Below are 21,784 nucleotides of genomic sequence, written 5' to 3'. Positions count from 1 at the left end.
CACCGTGCAAGAAAAACCAAGTCAGAGTGAAACACCTTATGACGAGCCCTGCAGGAGCTGCATCCAGTGAGACCACGTTCTTGACTTTGAGTCACTACAAGAGCACCCTGGACCTAATGTAGCTGTAAGCCCTTGAGGATGACATGGGGGTCCTGTGACCAGAGTGGGGCAGCGAGTGGGAGGGGCTGGCTGTGGGGCTCCAGGGTCTCAGGGTTCCTGGGTCTCAGAGCTCCTAGGTCCTCTAGGGCTCCTGAGTCATAGGGCTCCTGGGTCGCGGGGGTCCTAGGTCCTCAGGGCTCCTGGCACATGTCAGAAACTCCCACATGGATCACTGTGTGTCTGCTTGTGTAAGTTATCTTCCTGACATACAGTCATTCTGTTTAGTCATTTGAAAGCACATATAGGGATGCCTGGGTGGCTCAGCAATTGAGCATCTGCCCTTGGCCCAGCACATGATCCCAGGGTCCTGGAATCCAGTCTCACATTGGGCTCTCTGCAGGGAGCCTGCTCCTCCCTCCTCCTGTGTCTCTGCCCCTGTGTCTCTCGTGAATAAATAAATAAGATCTTAAAAAAAAAAAAAACAAATATAAAATTTAGACGTTTCTTAAAATAACCAAAAATTACCTTCCCTGCAAAGTGCCTAATTCCCTGTAAATGATCTTTCTGAATTTCCCGTTGTTTCCAGAAGTCCTCTTCCATAAAACAGCCAACTGTAGGGGAATCTGCCTGCGAACTCTCTCCCGCATCCACGGTGCTGGGAACGTGGGCTTTTCTGCTTATTTTCCGCTGCTTTTCTCTGCACGATTATTTCATAGATGCATAGGGTTTTCTATGTCTTCAGTCTTCCAGTTTTGAAAGCTGCTTGGTGGGGGCTGGGGAAGCAAAATGAGACAACCTATCTGTAAACTCTGGCAAAACTGTTTTTTATGGATCTTACAGCTCAACTAACATTTTTTTTTTTTTAAGATTTTGTTAATTATTCATGAGAGACACACAGAAAGAGAGAGAAGCAGGCTCCATGCAGGGAGCCTGACGTGGGACTTGATCCCGGGTCTCCAGGATCACACCCCGTGCTAAAGGCAGTGCCAAACCACCGAGCCACTGGGGCTGCCCCCAATATTATCTTTGAAGATAGATCCATATATCTTTACAGAAAAGTTGTCTTAAAAACTAAGCCATTAAAACCGCATTATTCGTTGCTATTATTCAATTTCCTGTAGCTCATTTGTAGGTAAATGGTAGATTATTTAACATTAAACTTTCCAGATCATGGACTGTAAGCTGTAAGAAATCAATTTCTGAAAAAATATATTCATTCATAACTAATTCTGAATTTGTATTTGAATGTAAGATGACACAATCTTTGTACTAAGTATGCCTATACAATTGCTAAAGTTTGGTTTATGATTTAAATTTTAATAAAATTTAAAATTTTTATTGGAAAAGCTTCCCTTCTGAAAAGAATTTCATGTGTCTTTTTAAAAATAAACACGAAGCTCATGATTTTGAGTGGGACAAAGAACAGTGATCAGGGGAGCACCTTCTGTAAGGGCTATCTATAGAAAGTTCCCCCAATCACCTACTCAGCACCTTCTAGATGCTTCCACAGTCATGTGTCGGCAGATCGTGTGCCTGAATGACTGGTATTAGCGTTTGTTCTCGATATGACAACACAGTGGACACAGACAACAGATTTCTAGTGTGACTTTCCACTATAGCAGGACACCCTCTAGACCTCGATTCACAAAGAACCAGGTCTGTGTCTGGAGACAGCAGGTGCAGCATTAGGGACACCATGAAGGGGCAGTCACCCTGGGGAGTACACGGTCTGTGAGCAGAGTGACCACTTTGTCCCTCCTTGCTTGGATGTTCCCAGCTTGGGTACTGTCAAGTCCAGAGCAAACTGGGACAGCTGGTCACTCTCCCTGTGGCCCCGTTTCTCCGCCTGTGAAATACAGATAAAACAAGAGGAGCACACCTTACCCATCCAGAGTGTGAAGCTGTCCTCCCGAGTATTACCATGGCCCTTCCCCCTTGGGCACCGCATGCCCCGTGCCCATCCATCCCCATGCACTTGAGATGGGAGCCTCCTCTTACTCTGCACAGGTGCTGTGAGGACTGCAAGGGCACAGACTGCTCTCTGGCAGAGGTGAACAGTGACACTGTCATTAGCACTATTATGACAGTAACCAGCCCATCTCTTAGCAACAGGAAGCAGCCGACAGATGCTGAGAAACACTGCTTAAAAACTAATGTAAAAACGAGGGTGGAGTTTGGGGCCAGGTTTTCCTTCTTAGAGTCACATGTTGCGGTGTTTAGGACACTATTACCAACTCTGGGCCTGCACAGTAACCAGCAGGTTAAAGGGGCTGCAGGATGAGGGTGTAAGAGCAGGTGCTCGTCTGTCCGCCTTCCCGGCCGCCCACCCCCCGCCAGGAACTTGCTGCAGAAGAGCCTGTCTACTGGCAGCCTGGCCCCAGCTGTTGCCTGTGAAAGCAAGGGAAGGACGGTAAAGGATCAGCTGGAGCGCAGCATTTTCAGAGGTCTGACTTCAAAACATTATGAAGAAGAACCACATGGACTTTTGCAGGGGAGATTAAACTCACCTGAGCTTGAGGAAAGGCTAACGCACACCCAACACCAAGAAGGCCAGGTGTCAAAGGTTTTTATGAGCAACAGCCCTTTCCTGATAACCACAAGGACCATTCTAGGACTCTGGAAACATATGCGCCCAGAGGTACGCATCCAATGTGGGGACACAGCACCCAGGCAGCATGTTTCTGGAGTTATCTGGTGGGACGTAGACTAGGGTCTTCCAGCTCCCCGGTGGCTTTTTGGGACCAGCCTGACTCCTCCACTGTGTCTGGTCTCAGTGATAGAGGTGAAGGGCGAGTCCCGGACACCGTCTGCACTGTGCTGGAGCGATGCCACGGGTCCAGCTCATCTTCGATGATGGCACCAATGCTGCTACTGTACCCAGCACTGTGAGCCTTCATCATGGTGCTGCAAGCATCCAGATGTCTGCCCTGTTGCCCATGTTACAGAAGCTAAAGGCATACCCTCCCCACAACTGAGATCGTCCCCCTGCTTTCTGCACCTGCAGCCTTTGGGGCCTGCTGTCCATTAGAGCCGTGGTGGCCATCCTCCGGCCTTCTGCCAGGTTCCAGCTCATGCCTCTGCCCTTTCTAGGTCATTCACCTGCAGCTTTTTTAAGATTTTATTTATTCACGAGACACAAAGAGAGAGGCAGAGACACAGAGGGAGAAGCAGGCTCCCTGCGGGGAGCCCAAAGTGGGACTCGATCCCAGGACCCTGGTATCATGCGCTGAGCCAAAGGCAGACACTCAACCACTGAGCCACCCAGGTGCCCTCACCTGCAGCTTTTAAAAGAAAACATTCGTGAGCCTTAAAGTAACACTAAGGCCCAAGACAGAGCATCCAGACCCCTCAGCTGCTTGAGAAACTGCCATTCCACTACTAAGGCAAGCAGACCTCCCAAGCAAGACGTAACTGGATGGCAGAGTCCCAACCAGCAGGCAGTAGGCAATGTGGGGGAGGGGAGGAAGGGAGCAAAAGAAAGCGTTAACCGTGACCAGCACAAGGTAGACACTTGGCATCAAAGGCTGAGCAACAGCGAGCGACAGCATAACTGGAAATCAGAACTCCTCGCCAGAGCCGGTGCTGCCTCCCAGGGACACTGCACACCCCTGGTTACACCTGGGGAAGCAGTGCCACTAACTCAAGCAGGTGTTGGCCAGGGGTGGGGCCCCAACACCACAGTAGGCAGGTGCCCCCCAAACACCAGCCGAAACCCTGACTTGCAGGACTAAAGACAGGTGGGCCAGCTGCCCCTCCAGCCCCACACACAGCAAACTGCCTACCAGCACCGCCAAACCTGGCCTCCAGTGCCCTGATCCCACCCAGCGCAGACTCGACACAGGCCAAGTTCACAGCTACCCAACATCCACCTCGACCCTTAGGGGACCAGCGTTACAGACACGTCAGGAACCTGCAGCCACACCTCTTATGGACAGTGGTATTAGCCTTCTGGGTTATGCTAACTTTCATAGTGACAATGGTTTTTTGGCAAATAAACGTGGTATCTATTTCCACATTTAGAATATTCTTGAGTCACAGTGACCTATCTGTTAAAATAATTAAACAGTTCTGTTTGCAGTGGTATAACAAATTTTAATTCAAAATAGACACTCTGAAACAATAGGTTAAAAAAAAAATAAACTTCAACAAGCTCTTTTTGGATTTACAACAGAGTACACCAACAATCACAGACCAGTTTCACAACTGCCTCAAAAATGCACATTACAGCAATTACATGCAAGTATTCTATGTTTTAAAATCCATATGGTAACATTATCTTATTTCCAGAGACCGTCACATCCTCTTAGTATGCTGGACAAGTGCCTCTGCCGTGTGTCGCCAGGAAAATGATTTAAGGTCTAAACTGGCTGGTCTCCATTGCTGGTTCTGGTGCTCTGAGTTACTTGGGGGGTGGGAGGAACCGAGGGTTTAACTGCACAAAGCACAGGAACACAGTGGAGCTCTTTAGCAATACCACGTCCCAGTAATGCACACAACTGGGCTGCAGGAGAGCCTAGAACAAATACGCTGACCTCTGGGACACTGCAGAGAGTTAATATACCAACACAGAGACCACTCTCACTCTACTCACTTCGCTTTGTCCCCTGAAAACCCATGTCTACATTTCAGTTAGTATCCACACTCAGGGGTAAAAGTTTTATTCCTGAGTAACATGGTCCTTCCCTTTCACTGGTTTATGAACAGTTAGGTTAGGAGGAGTTTGTGTGTGTTCAGCATTTATTCTAAAGGCACTAAAAATTTATTGTCTTACTTTTGAATGGAGAAATGACTTACCACCATATCAAAACGGGGAGAAGTCTACACTGAAAGTATTTCTGCACCTACTGAATTGCTTTGTTTATAAAATAACTCTTACGAGCTAAATATAAATAGGCTTCAGGTTCAGTGTGATTCTAACAAAGGAAAACATTTGGTTTTCTATGATTTGTAATAAAAAACAGCTGCTAGGATGAACTTGAAACAATCTAAGTCAAACTCATAGTCTAGTAAGCAAATACTTGCAGAGAAGGAACCAGCGTGAGTTAATGCAGTGTATCCTCGGGGCGCCCACCTCCCCAGGCTGTGTGCTCACTCTCTCAGCTCAGACACTCATCGCTGGCCGCTACCCATGAAGCTGAGGACAGCAGCACAGATAATCAAGTATTCTGAAACAAGCTGAAATTTCCTTAAATGAAAACACAAACATACAGATTTCAGTTTCATCATACTGACACTACTGGGTAATAGGACGTGCATGAAAGTTCCAAGGATTTCATTTACATGACAGGGAAGAACTAAAAATACTTGTTACAAAATCAAACTGCAGGAAACAATAAATCTGAAAGAACTATTCACTTCTTTTATATAGAAGTCCTTCTGAGCACCTGAAATAAATCTATAAAGAGCAGCATAAGGACCACTGAAATTGATTAATTCAACATACAGTGAAGAAAATAACATTTTTAAATCTCAATTGAAAAAAACACTAATTATCTAGTACTTTAGATTTCCTTTTTTTTTTTTTACAAGTTTTGTGGCTCATACTCAAAGTTCAACCTGTGTTTAACATTTTTAAGTTCAGACATATCAAAGCCCAAAAGTACAGAAGGCTTGTGATTTTTTATTGCTTTCATGCAAATATATCTTCTTTTCCCAAAAAATGAAGCCACATCGATTTTCCACACCCACAAGAGTGAAGAAAGAAGTTCTATTTCCTTTTTACTAGGATATGGTCTCTTGTGGAAATAATCTCTAAGAAATTGCTTTTTCTCTTCATAAGAACGGTCTTCATATTTTTTAGGGTTTAATGCTAAAATCTGAAGAGCCTCATCATTAACCAGCGGCCCCCCCTCTGTCCTGATTTCATTCCTCTGTCTTTTAAAAGGCACCACACTTGCCACCTTTTCAGGAGCCAGGGCTGCATCACTGCTGATAACAAGAGGCTGCTCCTCTGCATCCCTCTGGTCTTCTGCCCCTAAGTGGCCATCGGGCAACTTTCTCTTTACAGAAAAACTAGTGTCATGGACCACCTCACCATTCAGTAAGAGCACTTCGCTGTTCTCAATAAAATTAGGCTGGATCTGGAGGTCTGAGCTGCTGTCCTTTGGAGCACTTCTGCAGCGCAGCAGGTGTATGGCAATGGCTGCCAGGGTCATGTTGCCAGTGTAGACTCCACAGCAGTGGATGCACTTGAACGCTGGGGATTTCAGAATGGTGTGGACCGTTGGCGTGATGTGGTGCCTCTCCTTCAAATGAACCTCATAAGCCTCAGTCGTCACGAAGGTGCCAAAACAAAATGGGCAAGTCAGTGCTTGTTTGCCAGGGCTCCCGGAGGCACCCTCTCCCTGGGGTCTCACTTTAATATACACGGGGACCAGGGACTTGGAGTGGATCCCAGCCAGTATTGCCAAATAGACCTCCCGCTCCCCAAGCTCTTCCTTTGGCAGAATGGTAATGAAATCAAGATGGGGAAACATCAGGTTGCCATTGGCATCGACATCCAACTGGAAACCTTTGTTACTATAGTCCACAGGTAACTTCTTCTTTCCCCGGTGCATAGTCCTGCTGTGCTCTGAAAGACCTTTAATGTCATGGAAAGTGCACGGACAGAAGAGGCACCCCAGGCCGTGCATTAGCAAGTGATGGATGAGCTCTTCCTCGGACACTAAGCATTTACAAGAGAGACACCGAACTGTTTTCTCTCTCATCCACTTTAAAAATGGTGCACATGCTGCCAGCTTTTCAGGCTCCAGTTTTTCAGCAGATTTGGACTCGCTGTGCTTATGAGCCACTTCCATATGAACCTGGTAGACGTTGGAAGGGAAGAGCTCATTGCAAACTGGACAGGTTTTCCACTGCTTCGCTTGTTTGAGTGCCTGGTTCGCTTCTACCACAGACGGAGAGGCCTGAACAAACACACTCTGAGTGGCACTGACGAGCACCGGAGGGGAGGGCATGCTGGCCACAGAACTGGCCATCTGTGCAGCTGGGCCCGAAGGCAGGAGCTGGATGGGCATCTGGGAGGGAGGGACAGCTGCCACACCACCCGGAGGCACAGGCAAAGTGACAGACACAGGGGCAAGGGTATACGTGGGAATCCCGTTCACCTGCTTCCCTGTAGGGATGAGCTGTCTGAGAATAGAGCCCGACGTGAGGAAGGTGGTGTTCTGAGAAGCGCCAGGCCTAACTGGCTGACTTGCAGGCAGGATGTTGGTGCTCACAGACTGATTAAGTTGCAGGACCCCAGGCCTAACTGGCTGGCCTACGGGGAGCACTCCTGACATGACAGGCTGGCTAAGCTGAAGAACACCAGAATTAATACCCTGGTTCACAGGGAGGACACCTGACGATACTGACTGGTTGGGAGAAAGAAGCCCAGGAGCGACCACCTGGCCTGCAGGCAGCACCCTCAGTGGTACCGTCTGGCCAGGAGGGAGAACCCGGGACGGGACTGTCAGCCCAGTGGGGAGAACCCCTGATGGGGCCGTCTGGCCAATGGGGAGAACCCCTGACTGGACCACCTGGCCAGCAGGAAGAACCCCAGAAGTCGCCGTCTGTCCTGAAGGGATAACCCCAGCAGGGGTCATCTGGCCTGCAGGAAGGACCCCTGATGGGACAGTCCTACTCACAGAAATGACCCCTGGTGAGACGGCCTGAAGAACCCCAGGGGTGACCGATGGACTGACAGGAAGGACGCCAGGCCCAGCAGGTCTGCTGACTGAAAGAACGCTAGGCCCAACAGGCTGGCTAAGGGGTAAAGCTCCAGGGCGGATGGTCTGGTTTATAGGGAGGACACCAGTTCCAACAGACTTATTTATAGGTCCAACTGGCTGACTCAAGGGCAACACAGGAGAATTTGCTGACTGAGTAAGTGGGACTCCATGAGAAAGAAAGACAGGCTGGGGAGCAGAGGGAGGGAGAGGACTGGAGACTAGAGTCACGTGGGACTGCACCACAGCAGGCGGAGAGTGCGTGAGGCTTCCAGATGTGCCTGAGGCCACAGTCACTGGCTGGACCATGGTCTGGCTCTGACCATTCTGTGGCAAGGCAAGACGAAAGCAAGGGGATGTGGCTGTGATGCCTGGAGCGCTGCTGTTTGGTGGTGCAGCCAAAGGCGCTGCTGGTTTTGGAGCAATGTGCATTTGCTTCAAAAGTCCAGGTTTCTTAATATGTTCTGAAATCACGGACCTAAGTTTATTCTCCAAATCCCTGTGTATGTCTGATGTCAAAATATGATACATTAAAGCATCCTGGCTGCTGGCATTGGCATTGCACTTTTTACAATAATACTTGTCAGATGGTGGCATCTTCTCAGTAGAAAGGCTATCCTCAGTTTTGGGTTGCTCACCCATTTCCTCAGTTCGCAGGCCAAAGTAGGAGTTAATTAAGTAGTGAAAATGGGCTACCAGCACATGCTTCTTCATGCTGTAGTACAAAGTGTTTGAAAAGTTACATTTTAAACATGTAAAACTTATCACATCACTCCTAGATTTCGTTTCACCTAAAATATTTACTGTGTAGTTCTGGACTTTCCGAACAGGTGCATGAAACATTCTGAAGTGCCTTCCCACAGTTTTGGGTTGAGAAGAAAACACACAGTTTGGGCAAGGGATCACCAGCTCCTGATCAATTTCGTCTTCATGGTAACGATGTAAATGATTTTTGAATGAAGTAAGCACTTTTGTAGAGTATTTACAGAGGCTACAACAGTATGGCTTTGTTCGATATCTCTGTTAAAAGAAAACAAAGTCAAGCATGCTTTAATAAAAAAATCAGTTGCTACACCTTCTATAGTTCAAAACTAAATTATTCTTCTTCATTTAATGTGCTAGATAATTTAACACTATCACCCCTCACAGAACAGTGTTTTTTCTAAACCAGGGCAAGTTTTTTCTCAAAGGGCCAGAGAGTAAATTAATACTGCCTCTATGCCAACTACTTGGTGCCACCATTGTAACACAAGAGCACCCACAGATAATATGCAAATCTAAAGCATGGCTTTGTGCCAATGAAATGATAGGCCCTAATTCAAATTTCATAGAAATTTCATGTTACAAAATAATATTCATTTCTTTCTTCTCAAACATCTGAAAATGTAGCAGCTACTCCTACCTGCAACCATGCACACAGAACCCGGCCCACAGCTCTGCCCCACTGGCCCTGTGAACCCAGCTCCTAAACCACAACCCATTACTCCAATTGAAGAAATTCACTCAATTCTCTGAGAGAGAAAGCTAGTAAGTATTCCATTTCCCATAGCTCCAATGTTGTTTTTACTCCAAATTCTAAAACCTCTAGAACTTGTCTGCAAATAACCTAACATGCAAACTGTTAAACACGTCATTACTTGCTTTTATTTCCCTCATTCCAGAGAGGAGCCAAATGACAGTGCTCACCATATCCAAGGGTCCCGTAAACTATGTGATAAAACCGTAAGAAAAGAGGGCTGTACCTAAAGCACGACGACAATCCTGAGGGAACTCCAGGCCAGAACACAGACCAACGATGTAGTTTCTCTTTGGGGCAAACACAGGGGAATTCAACAAGCTTGGGGCATCTGTACAAGAGCTGGCCAAATGAGAAATGTGATGTTCTAACATCCGAAAATGTGCTGGTTGGTGAAGGTTTGAGGGCCACGAAGTCTCTGGTCTCATGAGTCTCCTCCAGACCCTAGAGCTGGTGAACCACCGACTGCCTGGCCCTCCTTTCACAGAGGAGGAAGGTAGACCTGGGCCAACTAATGCTTCACATGAGGGAAAGACCTGCTTGTGACACCACTTCTTGCTGGCCCTTCCTAACCCTGCGCTCTCATGTCCCCCCACAAACATTTTGTACTTTCCGTCACCCTCTCTCCTGTTCACACAGGTTTCCCTCCTACCACAAGGCAGAGAAATCACTCAAGCATGTTCAACAACGTGGAACTGTATTCTCAGCAATTAGCAATTTCCCAAGTTCTGGCATTTCTGATAGGATCTAGAATAAACCTAGGGCAACAGCCAACCCCATACCACAAACCAGAAAAAATAACCCATATTTCACTGATTCTAAAAGACTTTTTCCCCCGATTTTACTATCTCAAAAATCTGGATACACTTTACAACTAATAGTTTAATGGTACAACTCAGTTTAAATGAAATATTGCTTTAGTTTTATTTAGAGGTTCATTAAAAAAATGGTGTGTCTCAGAACAGAGTCAATACTTTTGTAGTAACGGACGATAACAGATGGTGACTACACTTACCATGGCAAGCACTGAGAAATGTAGTTACCGAATCACAGTTGTGCACCTGAAACTTGTAACACCGGATGTCAACGATACTTAAATAATACATCTTTTTTTTAGAATTTTTTATTTCTAAGTAATCTCTATACCCAGCATGGGGCTAGAATTTACAACCCCTAATGAAGAGTTTAGTTTAGCTAGCCAGGTGCCCCAATAAGACATTTTTTTTAACGGTACGTTTCATACTCAATGAAATACTGTAGTGAAAAACCAGTTAGTCAATGAAAATTACACTCAATGAAAGAGCCAACAGAAATCACTAAAGTTGCATGTTACTATTTTTGGGCCAGGGAAAGATTTCTTCAATATGAAAACATAAACATGACCCATAACTGGACCTCATCGAAGTAAGAAAGTTTCTGTTCTGTGAAAGACACTGTTTAAAAAGACAAGCCACTGGCTAGGAAACAACATTTGCAAATCTCATACCTAATAAAGGGCTTGTATCCCGAAAACATGTTGTAGGCATGTACAAGTCTCAATAATTTAAAAAAACAATTTTTAGCAAATGGGCAAAAGATTTGAACACTTTATCCAAGAGGGCATCCAGATGCCAAATAAACATATGGAAAGATGTTCAACATCATTAGGCGACAGGGAATTGCAAAGTAAAACCAGAGAAGGTGCCACTACATACCTATTAAAATAGAAAATTAATGGATAAATCCATAAGCACCACAACCCAGACAGAATCAAGTCTAGTTTAAATGCAGAGTAACTTAGATGCAGACCACCCACACCACATCAGGGAAAAGCAAAATGGTATAGTCACTTTGAAAAACAGTTTGGCAGTCTGTTATAAAGATAAATATAAAAAATAAATAAATAAAAAATAAAGATAAATATACACTTATTTACCATATAGAGTCCAACAATTTCAATCCTAGGCCCTTACCCAGAAAAAATGAAAGCCTATGTTCCCATTAAAGTCCCCTGCGAAAGCTCTAGGAAGAGTGATCGTTCAGAACAAGGTGAGTATGAGAGCTGGGCCCTCCTGGCAACAGAGGAAGAAAGATGACCGGGGCCAGATGCACAACAGTGCAGTGAGGAGGACTGGGTGCCAGCAGAAACCCTCACCCTGGACTGGGCACCATCCCCATCAGCCTGTGGCTGCTTCCTTATGTCCCATGCTAACTCAGCTCTGTCACTTGCTAGAACCTTAGCATGTCTCGGTCCCCAAAATCCAAACATCTAGCAAATCTCTGTTCTCAGAGCCCTTAAGAACCTCATTGCAACCACATGCTCCAGCAGGAGCGCACATCTCTGCCGCCTCCTGAACGAAGAGGAGGTGCTGAACTAGCAGACAGCACAGTCCCTACCTCATTGGGCAGGGGTGGTGTTTCCAAATACAGAACCTAATCAACAAATTCAATCTCTACTATTTCATACGGTCATTTAACACTTTATGCTGAAGCCCTATTCACCCCCCAAAAAACAAGCCCCCTTAAGGGATAAAAACTAACTTGAACCTATTTGTACCAGGCACTCAAAAAGCGTTTCTTGATGTAAGCTTAAATTAGGGCAGCCTGGGTGGCTCAGCGGTTTAGCGCAGCCTTCAGTCCAGCACGTGATCCTGGGGACCCAGGATCGAGTCCCATGTCAGGCTCCTCTGCCTGTGTCTCTGCCTCTCTCTCTCTCTGTCTCTCATGAATGAATAAATAAAATCTTAAAAAAAAAAAGAAAAAAGAAAAGCTCAAATTATCTATTATACTACATGTTACCTTTTGGGATTTTTTGAGAATTCAGAAGAGGAAAATCAGTGACATGTAAGAAAAGATTCATGACGTCAAGGTCCTCAAAGCCAAAGGCATATTTGAACAGCCATGTGCTGTTTCAAGCAGAATAACCAAATCAAGTAGGCATCTTGTGTCTGATGGTAAAGAGGGGTGTGGTGGGTCAAGGAGGGCAGGAGACCAACAGGTGGGACACAAAACAGAGGCAGAAAAGTACAACTCAGGAGGACAGTTGACAACAGAAATGCTTTTAAAGAAATCTGTGACACAGCAATGATTGACTAGTAATTGGAAAATCTTTTTAAAGCCCAAAGTCCCAAGGCCAACATGGCTTGGACGAATGGAGGGAGAGAGGAAAGTGGGCAGGTGGCGGAGTCAAATCAGGGACATGCGGAGCTTGGTACTGATGAAGGTGCTGATGTTATGGAGGGCTGGGTGGTAGAAACGGTTTTCCAGAAAAAAAAACACTATTAAAGAATTTAGCTTGAATCTGCTTAGGTGTATGTCTCAAATTATCATAAATTGTGTTTTTCATCTCAAAGATATTTTTAATTAAGCTTCCTGAAACCAGGATGAACCTTCATCATATGTAATGACACGGCAATTCTTTTTCCTCAGAAGAGTGATAAATCCAAGGCCCTTCTTGCATGAGTGGCAGTCTTATTATCAACAAATCATAGTTTCACTGTATCTCATTATCAACCTTAGACACAGAAAACTCTCAAAGTAACAATGACTCTATACTATAAAGCATTTGTTGTTGGTTCTCCTTCCCTGAACTTTACATGCCTCCCCTTATACATCCATGATCCCAATACGTGGGATGTTCCTCAGAATTGAACCAACACTTACCCCCAACTTCTGAGGAAATATAAAAATCAAATACAAAAATACATACCACTTTCTTTCCAGAAGGTTCCCAGAGAGAAATATCTCCCCACGATGTGTTAAAAAAGTACTTCTCTCCTGGGTCAAAGCCTTTAAGGTCCTTTTAAAAGGGGAGAAAAAGAGATCGTTAAGCAATTTCAAGAGAAGGAAATATTTAATAACCTGAAGGGATTATGTTAGCTCCTAAGAAATCTGCATGGGAAAGTAAAATGAAAACACAGCCCATGAGCAAACTGTGGCAGAGCACTCATAAAGCATAAAAACGGAGAAAAAGGCTGAAATGATCTAAGTAAAAATTAAAGTTTTAAATTATAGTTAAAAATTACAGTTTTATAAGTAGTAAAGAGATGAGAAGAGCAAAGCTGCATGAGTGAACACGGTCTTCCATCACTGGCAAGCACCTGGGAGGATTTGCCAGAGAATATGAAGTGGGAGGTCCCAGTGTGTGCCTGACCAAGGATACCCAGAATCAGCCCTGTTGTGTGGACAAGGAAGTGGACAACACAACAGAAAGTGGTGAGGAGATGGGTCAGACAGGACACGACACTGAGAACCAAAAAACCAGATGCAATGCAGTTCACACTGAACCTGGGTTAAACAAACCAAGTGTAAAACACATTTGGGGACATTGGAAAGACATGAATATGGACTGTCAGATAAAAAAGACAAACATTTAATGACACAAGGATGGAAGGTAACTGAAAAGTACTACAAAAGCATCATCAATATGAGCTCACTGTGGCTCACTACACAAAGAAGACACTGAACAACAAGATGTTAACAGGCAGGAGTATGGCATTTTGAATTTTATTTTCTAAAGAAATGACCACCTGTATTTTCTAACTTTTACAGATTGTATTGCTATTTTTATAATTAAAGACTTGTAACATAAAAAATTAGTTAAGCCAGATAATAATATAACAATTGCCTTCAAATATGCCTATCCTGGGGATCCCTGGGTGGCGCAGCAGTTTGGCGCCTGCCTTTGGCCCAGGGCGCGATCCTGGAGACCCGGGATCGAATCCCACATCGGGCTCCTGGTGCATGGAGCCTGCTTCTCCCTCTGCCTGTGTCTCTGCCCTCCCCCCTCTCTCTCTGTGACTATCATAAATAAATAAATTTTAAAAAAATAAAAAATAATAAAAAAATAAATTAAAAAAAAATATGCCTATCCTAGTACACTGCTTACTGAGTCCATTCAGAACTACAGAAAAGTACAAATTATTACAAGGATTTAAATTGGAAATAACGTATTCTGAGGTCTATAACATATATAGAAAATGTATGGTAACAGCAACACAATGGCTAGAGTGGGAAACGGAAGCCTAGTATTGTAAGGTTCTTTTTTATTTTTATTTATTTTTTAAGTTATCTCTAACCCCTACAAACTCATAACCCCAAGATCAAGAGTCACACATTCCACTGACGAGAGCCAGCCAGGTGCCCCTTGTAGGGTCCTTAAATGTGAAGCAGTATATCAGAAAGGTAAACACACAGAGCTAATAAGCCAATAAAGGAGATACAATGGAATCATAAAAAATAGTCAAACCAAAAGAAAGTGGAGACAGAATGAAAAAACAGAGAAGACTAGTAAACAGCGAGACAGGACACTGAAACCCAACCCTATCAATAACGATGACTTAACACGAAATTAACAGGGGCAGGAAACTCCCCCTATGGTAAAGGGCAGTTAGTAAATACTGAGGGCTCTGCTCTCACAACCACTCAGTGCCACCACCATGCACAAGAGTAGCCATAAACACCAACAAGCATGGCTACATTCCAAGAAAGTCTATCTACAAAACAGACAGCAAGCCACCCTCCCTGGTCTCAATACTGAAATGTACAGGCACATAAAACAAGACCCAATTATATGCTACCTACAGAAATCTCACTCTAAATATGAAGACAGACAGGTTAAAGATAAAAAGATTGAAAGAGATGGGTCAGGTCACTCTCCCTAATCAAACAACAGCTGGAGGAAATTACATCACACAAACTAGGTTTCATGGAGGAAAAAAAGAATATCAAAATGGATAGGAAGTCAATTCATAATGGTAATAGGATCAATTTATTAGCAGAACAAAGCAATCCAAACAAGTATGCACTCAGAGTAAGTACATGAGGCAAAAACTATTGAACTGAAAAGGTAAAGAATCAAATCCAAATTGATGGTTGGAAATGTCAATGCCCCTCTTTGCACACTGAGTGGTACAACACTTCCAGAAAAAACAGGAAGGATGGAGAGGACCAGACACAACCAGACACAACCAGACACCTGACCTAACACTAACAGACGTCTCCACCCAACACCAGCAAACACACGTGAAACATTCCCAACACAGACCTTATCAGAGCCAGAAAGTCTCAATAAATTTAAAAGGACTAAAATAATCATGAAGTATGGCTAAGTAACCCAAATTGACACAGAAATCTGGAACTAAAGATGCCTAGAAAATCCCCAAATTCTAGATATTAAACAACATACCTCTAATCCATGGATAGAAGAAGAAATCACGAGCAAAAGTAGACAGTATCTTAAAACTAAGTAAAAGTGGAAATACAATAAATCAAATTTGTAGAATGCTTCTAAAGCAACACATAAAGGGAAGCTTAGAGCATTAAGTGCTGAGGAAACAAAGCCCCATAACAAGGTCACTACAGCTTCTACAAATAAGTAAATGATGGGAACAACTCTATGCCAATAAATCTGACCACTTAGGCTGAAATGAATAAATTCCACAAAAGAAGACAAACTACCAAAGCTCACTCAAAAAAAATTAGATAACATAATAGGCTGCTACTTGGTCAAGAAATTGAATTCATGGTTAAAAACCTTCCCACAGGGCAGCCCCAGTGGCTCAGAGGTTTAGCACTGCCTTCAGCCCAGGGCATGATCCTGGAGACCCGGGATCGAGTCCCATGTCGGGCTCCCTGCATGGAGCCTGCTTCTCCCTCTGCCTGTCTCTCTCTTTCTCTGTGTCTCTAATAAATAAAATCTTAAAAAAAAAAAAAAACTTCCCACAAAGTGGGTGCCTAGGTGGCTCAGTCAATTAAGTATCTGTCTCTTAATCTCAGCTCAGGTCGTGATCTCGGGACCCATGTGGGGCTCCACACTCATCAGGGAGTCTGCTGGAGACTCTCCCCCTGCCAATTCCCCCATTCTCTCTCTCTCTCTAAAAGATAAAACAAAAACAAAACTTTGCACAAAGAAAACTCCAACTCTAGATAGCTTTGTTAGTAATTCCACTAAACATTTGCAGAAGAAACATTATCAATTGACAAACTTCTGGAAAATCTAAAGGGGAAGAAACAATTCCCAGTTCATTCTGAGGCCACAATTATCCTGACACCAAAACTAGACAAAGATATTACAAAAAATTAAAACTACACACCACAGCACTCATGCATATAGATACAAAAATCATTAACAAAAATTTTGCAAATCAACATATAAAAAGAACTAAGTAGAATTTCTCCCAGGAATACAGATTGCTTTAACAGTTTATTTGTTTGTTTTTAATATTATATTTATTCATGATCAACACAGAGAGAGAGAGAGACAGAGGCAGAGACACAGGCAGAGGGAGAAGCAGGCTCCATGCAGGGAGCCCAACGTGGGACTCGATCCTGGGACTCAAGGATCGTGCCCCGGGCCAAAGGCATGCACTAAACTGCCGAGCCACCCAGGGATCCCCAGTTTGTTTTTTTAAAGATTTTACCTAGGGACGCCTGGGTGGCTCAGTGGTTGAGCGCATGAATAAATTAATAAAATCTTTATTTATTTATATAAATAAATAAAATATTTTATTTATTTATGAGACACACAGAGAGAGGCAGAGACAGAGGGAGAAGCAGGCTCCCTGTGGGGAGCCCAATGTAGGACTTGATCTGGGGACCCCAGGATCACGACCTGAGCCGAAAGCAGACACTCAACCACTGAGCCACCCAGGAACCCTAACAGTTTATTTTTAAAAAAGAAAGTCAAACTACGCTTTTCACTATATTAGGCTTTAAAAAGAGAATTATCTTGACACAGAAAAATCACTTTCACCAAGGTAGGAACTTCCTAACCCTGAAAGAGGGATCTATGAAGAACAGGCAGCTAACAATCACATCGTTAGCTAACATCATGAACATGCTTACTGCTACTGTAAACTCTATTTCAAAGATTTTTTTTTTAAAGATTTTATTTATTTATTCATGATAGTCACACAGAGAGAGACAGGGAGGCAGAGACACAGACAGAGGGAGAAGCAGGCTCCACGCAGAGAGCCTGACGTGGGATTCGATCCTGGGTCTCCAGGATCGCGCCCCGGGCCAAAGGCAGGCGCCAAACCGCTGCGCCACCCAGGGATCCCCTTCAAAGATTTTTTAAAAACCAACACTACCAAATGGTAAGGGGTACAAGTGAAACCCTCACACACTACTGGCAGGAGTGTGGAATCATACAATGGCCATTTCCTATAAAACTAAACAGATGTTCTCAAAAATACTTCTATAAGAATATTCATAAGGAGAAGCTTATTCATAATAACCAAAAGTGGGAACAGCCTAGGTGTCCACCACCAGGAGAAAGGACCAATAAACTAATCCGTCCATGTGATGGAGTACTGCAACCACACAAAATCTTTCACAGGAGTACATCGAAATCTCATTCCCATAAAACTGTAAAAGAGGCAAATCTATTCCATAGTACAAAATTTCAGAACTCTGGTAGCCATGGAGTGGGGACAGGGACTGACTAGAACAGAGCTTGAGGAAAACCTTCCAGACTGATGGAATTGTCTTCTATCCTGATGGGAGACTTGTATTACAGTAGGACTTGCACATCAAAAATCATCATGTGCAAAAACTTAAGTGCATTTCACAGCATATAAATTCCTTCCCTCTCCCAAAAAAACTAACACTAAACTCTACTGACACATACTGATAGATGATAGAGTACAAGGGTAAAATGTACTGCTGCTGCAACTTTCTTTGAAATTCATCAAAAAATAAGATAGAATGATGGGCTAAATTATGTATTTGTAAATACATAATTCTTAAACATACAGTTGTTTATGTATACATATATGTAACTTACAGATGATGATTTATATATATGCATACACACATCTATGTAATGTTGATTTTACAGAAATTAGGTGGTAGATAGATGGGTTTTCTTTTAGGCTTAAATTTTTCATAAGAAAATACTGGAAAAGAAGAAAGACAGCAATGTTTTGTCACAGAAGAGATAAGGGAAGTGAATTTAAAGGAAGCAGTGCTTTCCAACACCAGTTGCAGGGGAAAAATAAAAGAGCTAGTTAGAAAAAAACAATTATTAGGAAATAAATAGAAGATACTAAAAACATTTCAATATGCTTTTATAGATAAGATGTAGAAACAGGTTAAACTTTTGAACATCTGGGCAGCCCCGGTGGCCCAATGGTTTAGCACCGCCTTCAGCCCACGGTGTGATCCTGGAGACCCAGGATCAAGTCCCACATCAGGCTCCCTGCATGGAGCCTGCTTCTCCCTCTGCCCCCCACCCCTCTCTCTCTCATGAATAAATAAAATCTTAAAAAATAAATAAAAAATTTAAAAAAATAAACTTTTGAACATCTCTTTATACATACATAGGTCTCTAAAGCATGCCTGCCATCAAGGGTGGGTTTAGGACATGACAATTTGTAAGCACTGATTTAATGTCTCAATCTAATATCTGACTTGATGCACAGAACTTAAGTGTAGGGTCACCCTCAGAAATGGTCACTCTGAACAGGGCAGCAAAGAAAGAAATATGATACAGTGAGGAACCAAGAATAAGTACCTAAATAAACAGAAAGACACTCTATATTCATGGGTGTGGATATTGTTAAGATATCAGTACTACCCAAAGTGACCTATAGCACAATCCCTATCGAAATTCCAAGTCTCTTTTGCAGAAATGGATTACTCAATCCTCAAATTCATATGGAACTGCAAGGGGTCCCAAATATCCAAAACAATACTGAAAGAAAAAAAATAATAAAGTTGGAAGATTCACACTTTTCAAAACGTACTATAAAGGTAAAATAATGATTAGTGTAGGGGCACCTGGCTGGCTCATTCTACAGAGCATGTGACTCTTGATCTTGAAGCTGTGGGTTTAAGCCCCAGGTTGGGTATAGAGTTGACTTAAAAATATAATCTTCAAAAAAAAAAAAAAAAAGTGTAGTACCGGCAAAAGGACAGACATATAGAGCAATGGAATAGAAGAGACAGCAGAAATAAACTCAAACATCCAAGGCCAAATGATTTTGACAAGGATGCCAAGTCCAATGAGCGGAAAATGGTCTCTTCAATAAATGGTACTGGAACACTGAATTTCCACAGGCAAAAGAACAAAGCTGGACTCCAACTTCACAACACATTCAAAAATGAATTCAAAATGGTTCAACAATTTTTTTTTTTTTGGTTCAACAATTTAAACAAAAAGAAATACAACCATAAACCTCTTAGAAGAAAACATACAAAAGAATCTTCATGACTGGATTTGGTAATGGATTCTCAGATATGATATAAAAAGTAACAGCAACAATAACAAAAATAGGTAAACTGGACTTTATCAAAATTTAAAATTTTTGTGCATTGAAAGATACTATCAAGAAAGTCAAGAGGGACGCCTAGGTGGCTCAGCGGTTGAGCGTCTGTCTGCCTCTGGCTCAGGGCGTGATCCCGGGGCCCCGGGATCAAATCCCACCTCAGGCTCCCTGCATGGAGCCTGCTTTTCCCTCTGCCTCTCTCTCTCTCTCATGAATAAATTTTTAAAAAAAGAAACTCAAAAGAAACCTACAGAACAGGAGAAAATATGTGCAGATCACATCTAATAAGAGTTTAATATCCAAAATAACTGCAATTCAACAATGGAAAGACAAATAATCCAATTAAAAACTGGGCAAAGGGGATCCCTGGGTGGCGCAGCGGTTTGGCGCCTGCCTTTGGCCCAGGGCGCGATCCTGGAGACCCGGGATCGAATCCCACATCGGGCTCCCGGTGCATGGAGCCTGCTTCTCCCTCTGCCTGTGTCTCTGCCTCTCTCTATGTGACTATTATAAATAAATAAAAATTTAAAAAAAAAAAAAAAACTGGGCAAAGGATTTAAACAGAAATCTCTTAAGATATACAAATGACCAAAAAGTACATGAAAGATGCTCAACATCCTTAGCCACCAGATGGCAAACAAGCAGGGAGAGAAACAGGAAGATGAAAAAAGGGAGAAAATAGCAAGTGTTGGCAGGGACGTGGACAAAGTTGAGTCCTCACTCTCTGATGACAGGAGTGGAGAAGGGTGAAGCCAGCATGGAAACAGGTTGGTAGTTCCTCAAAATGCTAAATATGAAATTATCACATGACCTAGCAATTGTACTCCTAAGTATATACTAAAAAAAACTGAAAACAAGCTCAAATAGATACTTGTATGCCAAAGTTCACTGTAGCATCCTTCACAAAAGCCAAAACATGGGATCAACCCAAATGTCTATCAAGAGATGAGCTGTTCAACAAAATGTGGTGCATCCATACAACAGATGTGATTTAGCCATAAAAAGGAATTACATTTTGAGACATGCTACAACATGGACGAAGCTTGAGAACATTAACGTAAGTGAAATAAGCCAGACACAAAAGAACTATGCTTACATGAAACATCCCTAACAGGCCAACCGTGGAGCTAGGGTAGATTACGGGTTAGCAGGGGGTGGGGGGTGGTTGGACAGGTGGACAGGGACTATCTCATGCTTAGTTTGTTTGAGATGATAACTTTGGGAACACAGCAGACTCTTAAACAACAGAGGTTTGAACTGCATGAGTCCACTTCTACATAGATTTTTTTTCTCAATGAATATACATAAGTTTTATAAACAGGGGATCCCTGGGTGGCGCGGCGGTTTGGCGCCTGCCTTTGGCCCAGGGCGCGATCCTGGAGACCCGGGATCGAATCCCACGTCGGGCTCCCGGTGCATGGAGCCTGCTTCTCCCTCTGCCTGTGTCTCTGCCTCTCTCTCTCTCTCTCTCTCTCTGTGACTATCATAAAATTTAAAAAAATAAAATAAATTAAAAAAAAAAAAAGTTTTATAAACATATTTTCTCTTATGATTTCTTAACATTATTTCTCTAGGGATGCCTCAGTGGCTCAGCAGTTAAGCACCTGCCTTTGGCTCAGGATATGATCCCAGATTCCTGGGTTCGAGTCCCACATTGGGCTCCCTGCATAGAGCTTGCTTCTCCCTCTGCCTGTGTCTCTGCTTCTCTCTGTGTCTCTCATGAATAAATAAATAACATCTTTAAAAAAAAATTTTTTTTTCTCTAGCTTACTTTATCGTAAGAAGACAGTATATCACACATATAACATATGTGTGCTGACTGCCAATGCTGTCAGTAAGGATTCTGGGCAACAGTGGACTAGTAATAGTTAAGTTTGGGGGAATCTAAAGTTATATCCAGGTTTGAGTGTGCAGAGGAAAGGTGGTTGGTGCCCCTAGCCCTCCCGGATGTGCAGGCGTCAACTACAGATAGTGCAGATAGTCACAAAACAGTGTGAATATGATTAATGCTAATGTACTGTGTACTTAAAAATGGGAAAGATGGCAAATTCTTTATTATATATATTTTACTCTAATAAAAACATCTTTAAATATCATTGGAAGATATTAGAGAAAAAAAGCAACATATTTCATTACTTACTTTATATTGATTTCATACTGAAATATTTTTAATATATGAGGTTAAGTAAACTAAATTATTAAATATTAAAAAA

At 43.1% G+C, this 21,784-nt stretch overlaps 1 protein-coding gene across 6 annotated transcripts in view; it reads right to left on the bottom strand.

Annotated features, from left to right (window-relative positions):
* Positions 1-3,568: 3,568 nt before the first annotated feature.
* ADNP2 (ADNP homeobox 2) overlaps positions 3,569-21,784 on the bottom strand; it is a 32,799-nt gene continuing 14,583 nt past the window's right edge. For 5 of the 6 annotated variants that reach the window (XM_041739498.1, XM_041739494.1, XM_041739495.1 and 2 more), the window contains 2 exons: positions 13,013-13,102; positions 3,569-8,828 (listed from right to left, as the gene is read on the bottom strand). In XM_041739498.1, coding sequence (XP_041595432.1) covers positions 5,622-8,828; positions 13,013-13,102 — 3,297 coding nt within the window. In that variant the 3' untranslated portion in view covers positions 3,569-5,621. Of the gene's footprint in view, positions 8,829-9,550; positions 12,966-13,012; positions 13,103-21,784 lie in introns of those variants that run through there. The other variant, XM_041739500.1, reaches the window with a different exon arrangement.

This window comes from Vulpes lagopus, chromosome 24 (genome assembly GCF_018345385.1).
Source record: "Vulpes lagopus strain Blue_001 chromosome 24, ASM1834538v1, whole genome shotgun sequence".
NCBI classification, from domain to species: Eukaryota; Metazoa; Chordata; class Mammalia; order Carnivora; family Canidae; genus Vulpes; species Vulpes lagopus.
Note: the sequence above shows the minus strand (reverse complement) of the source record. Positions and strands in the feature narration are given on the sequence as shown.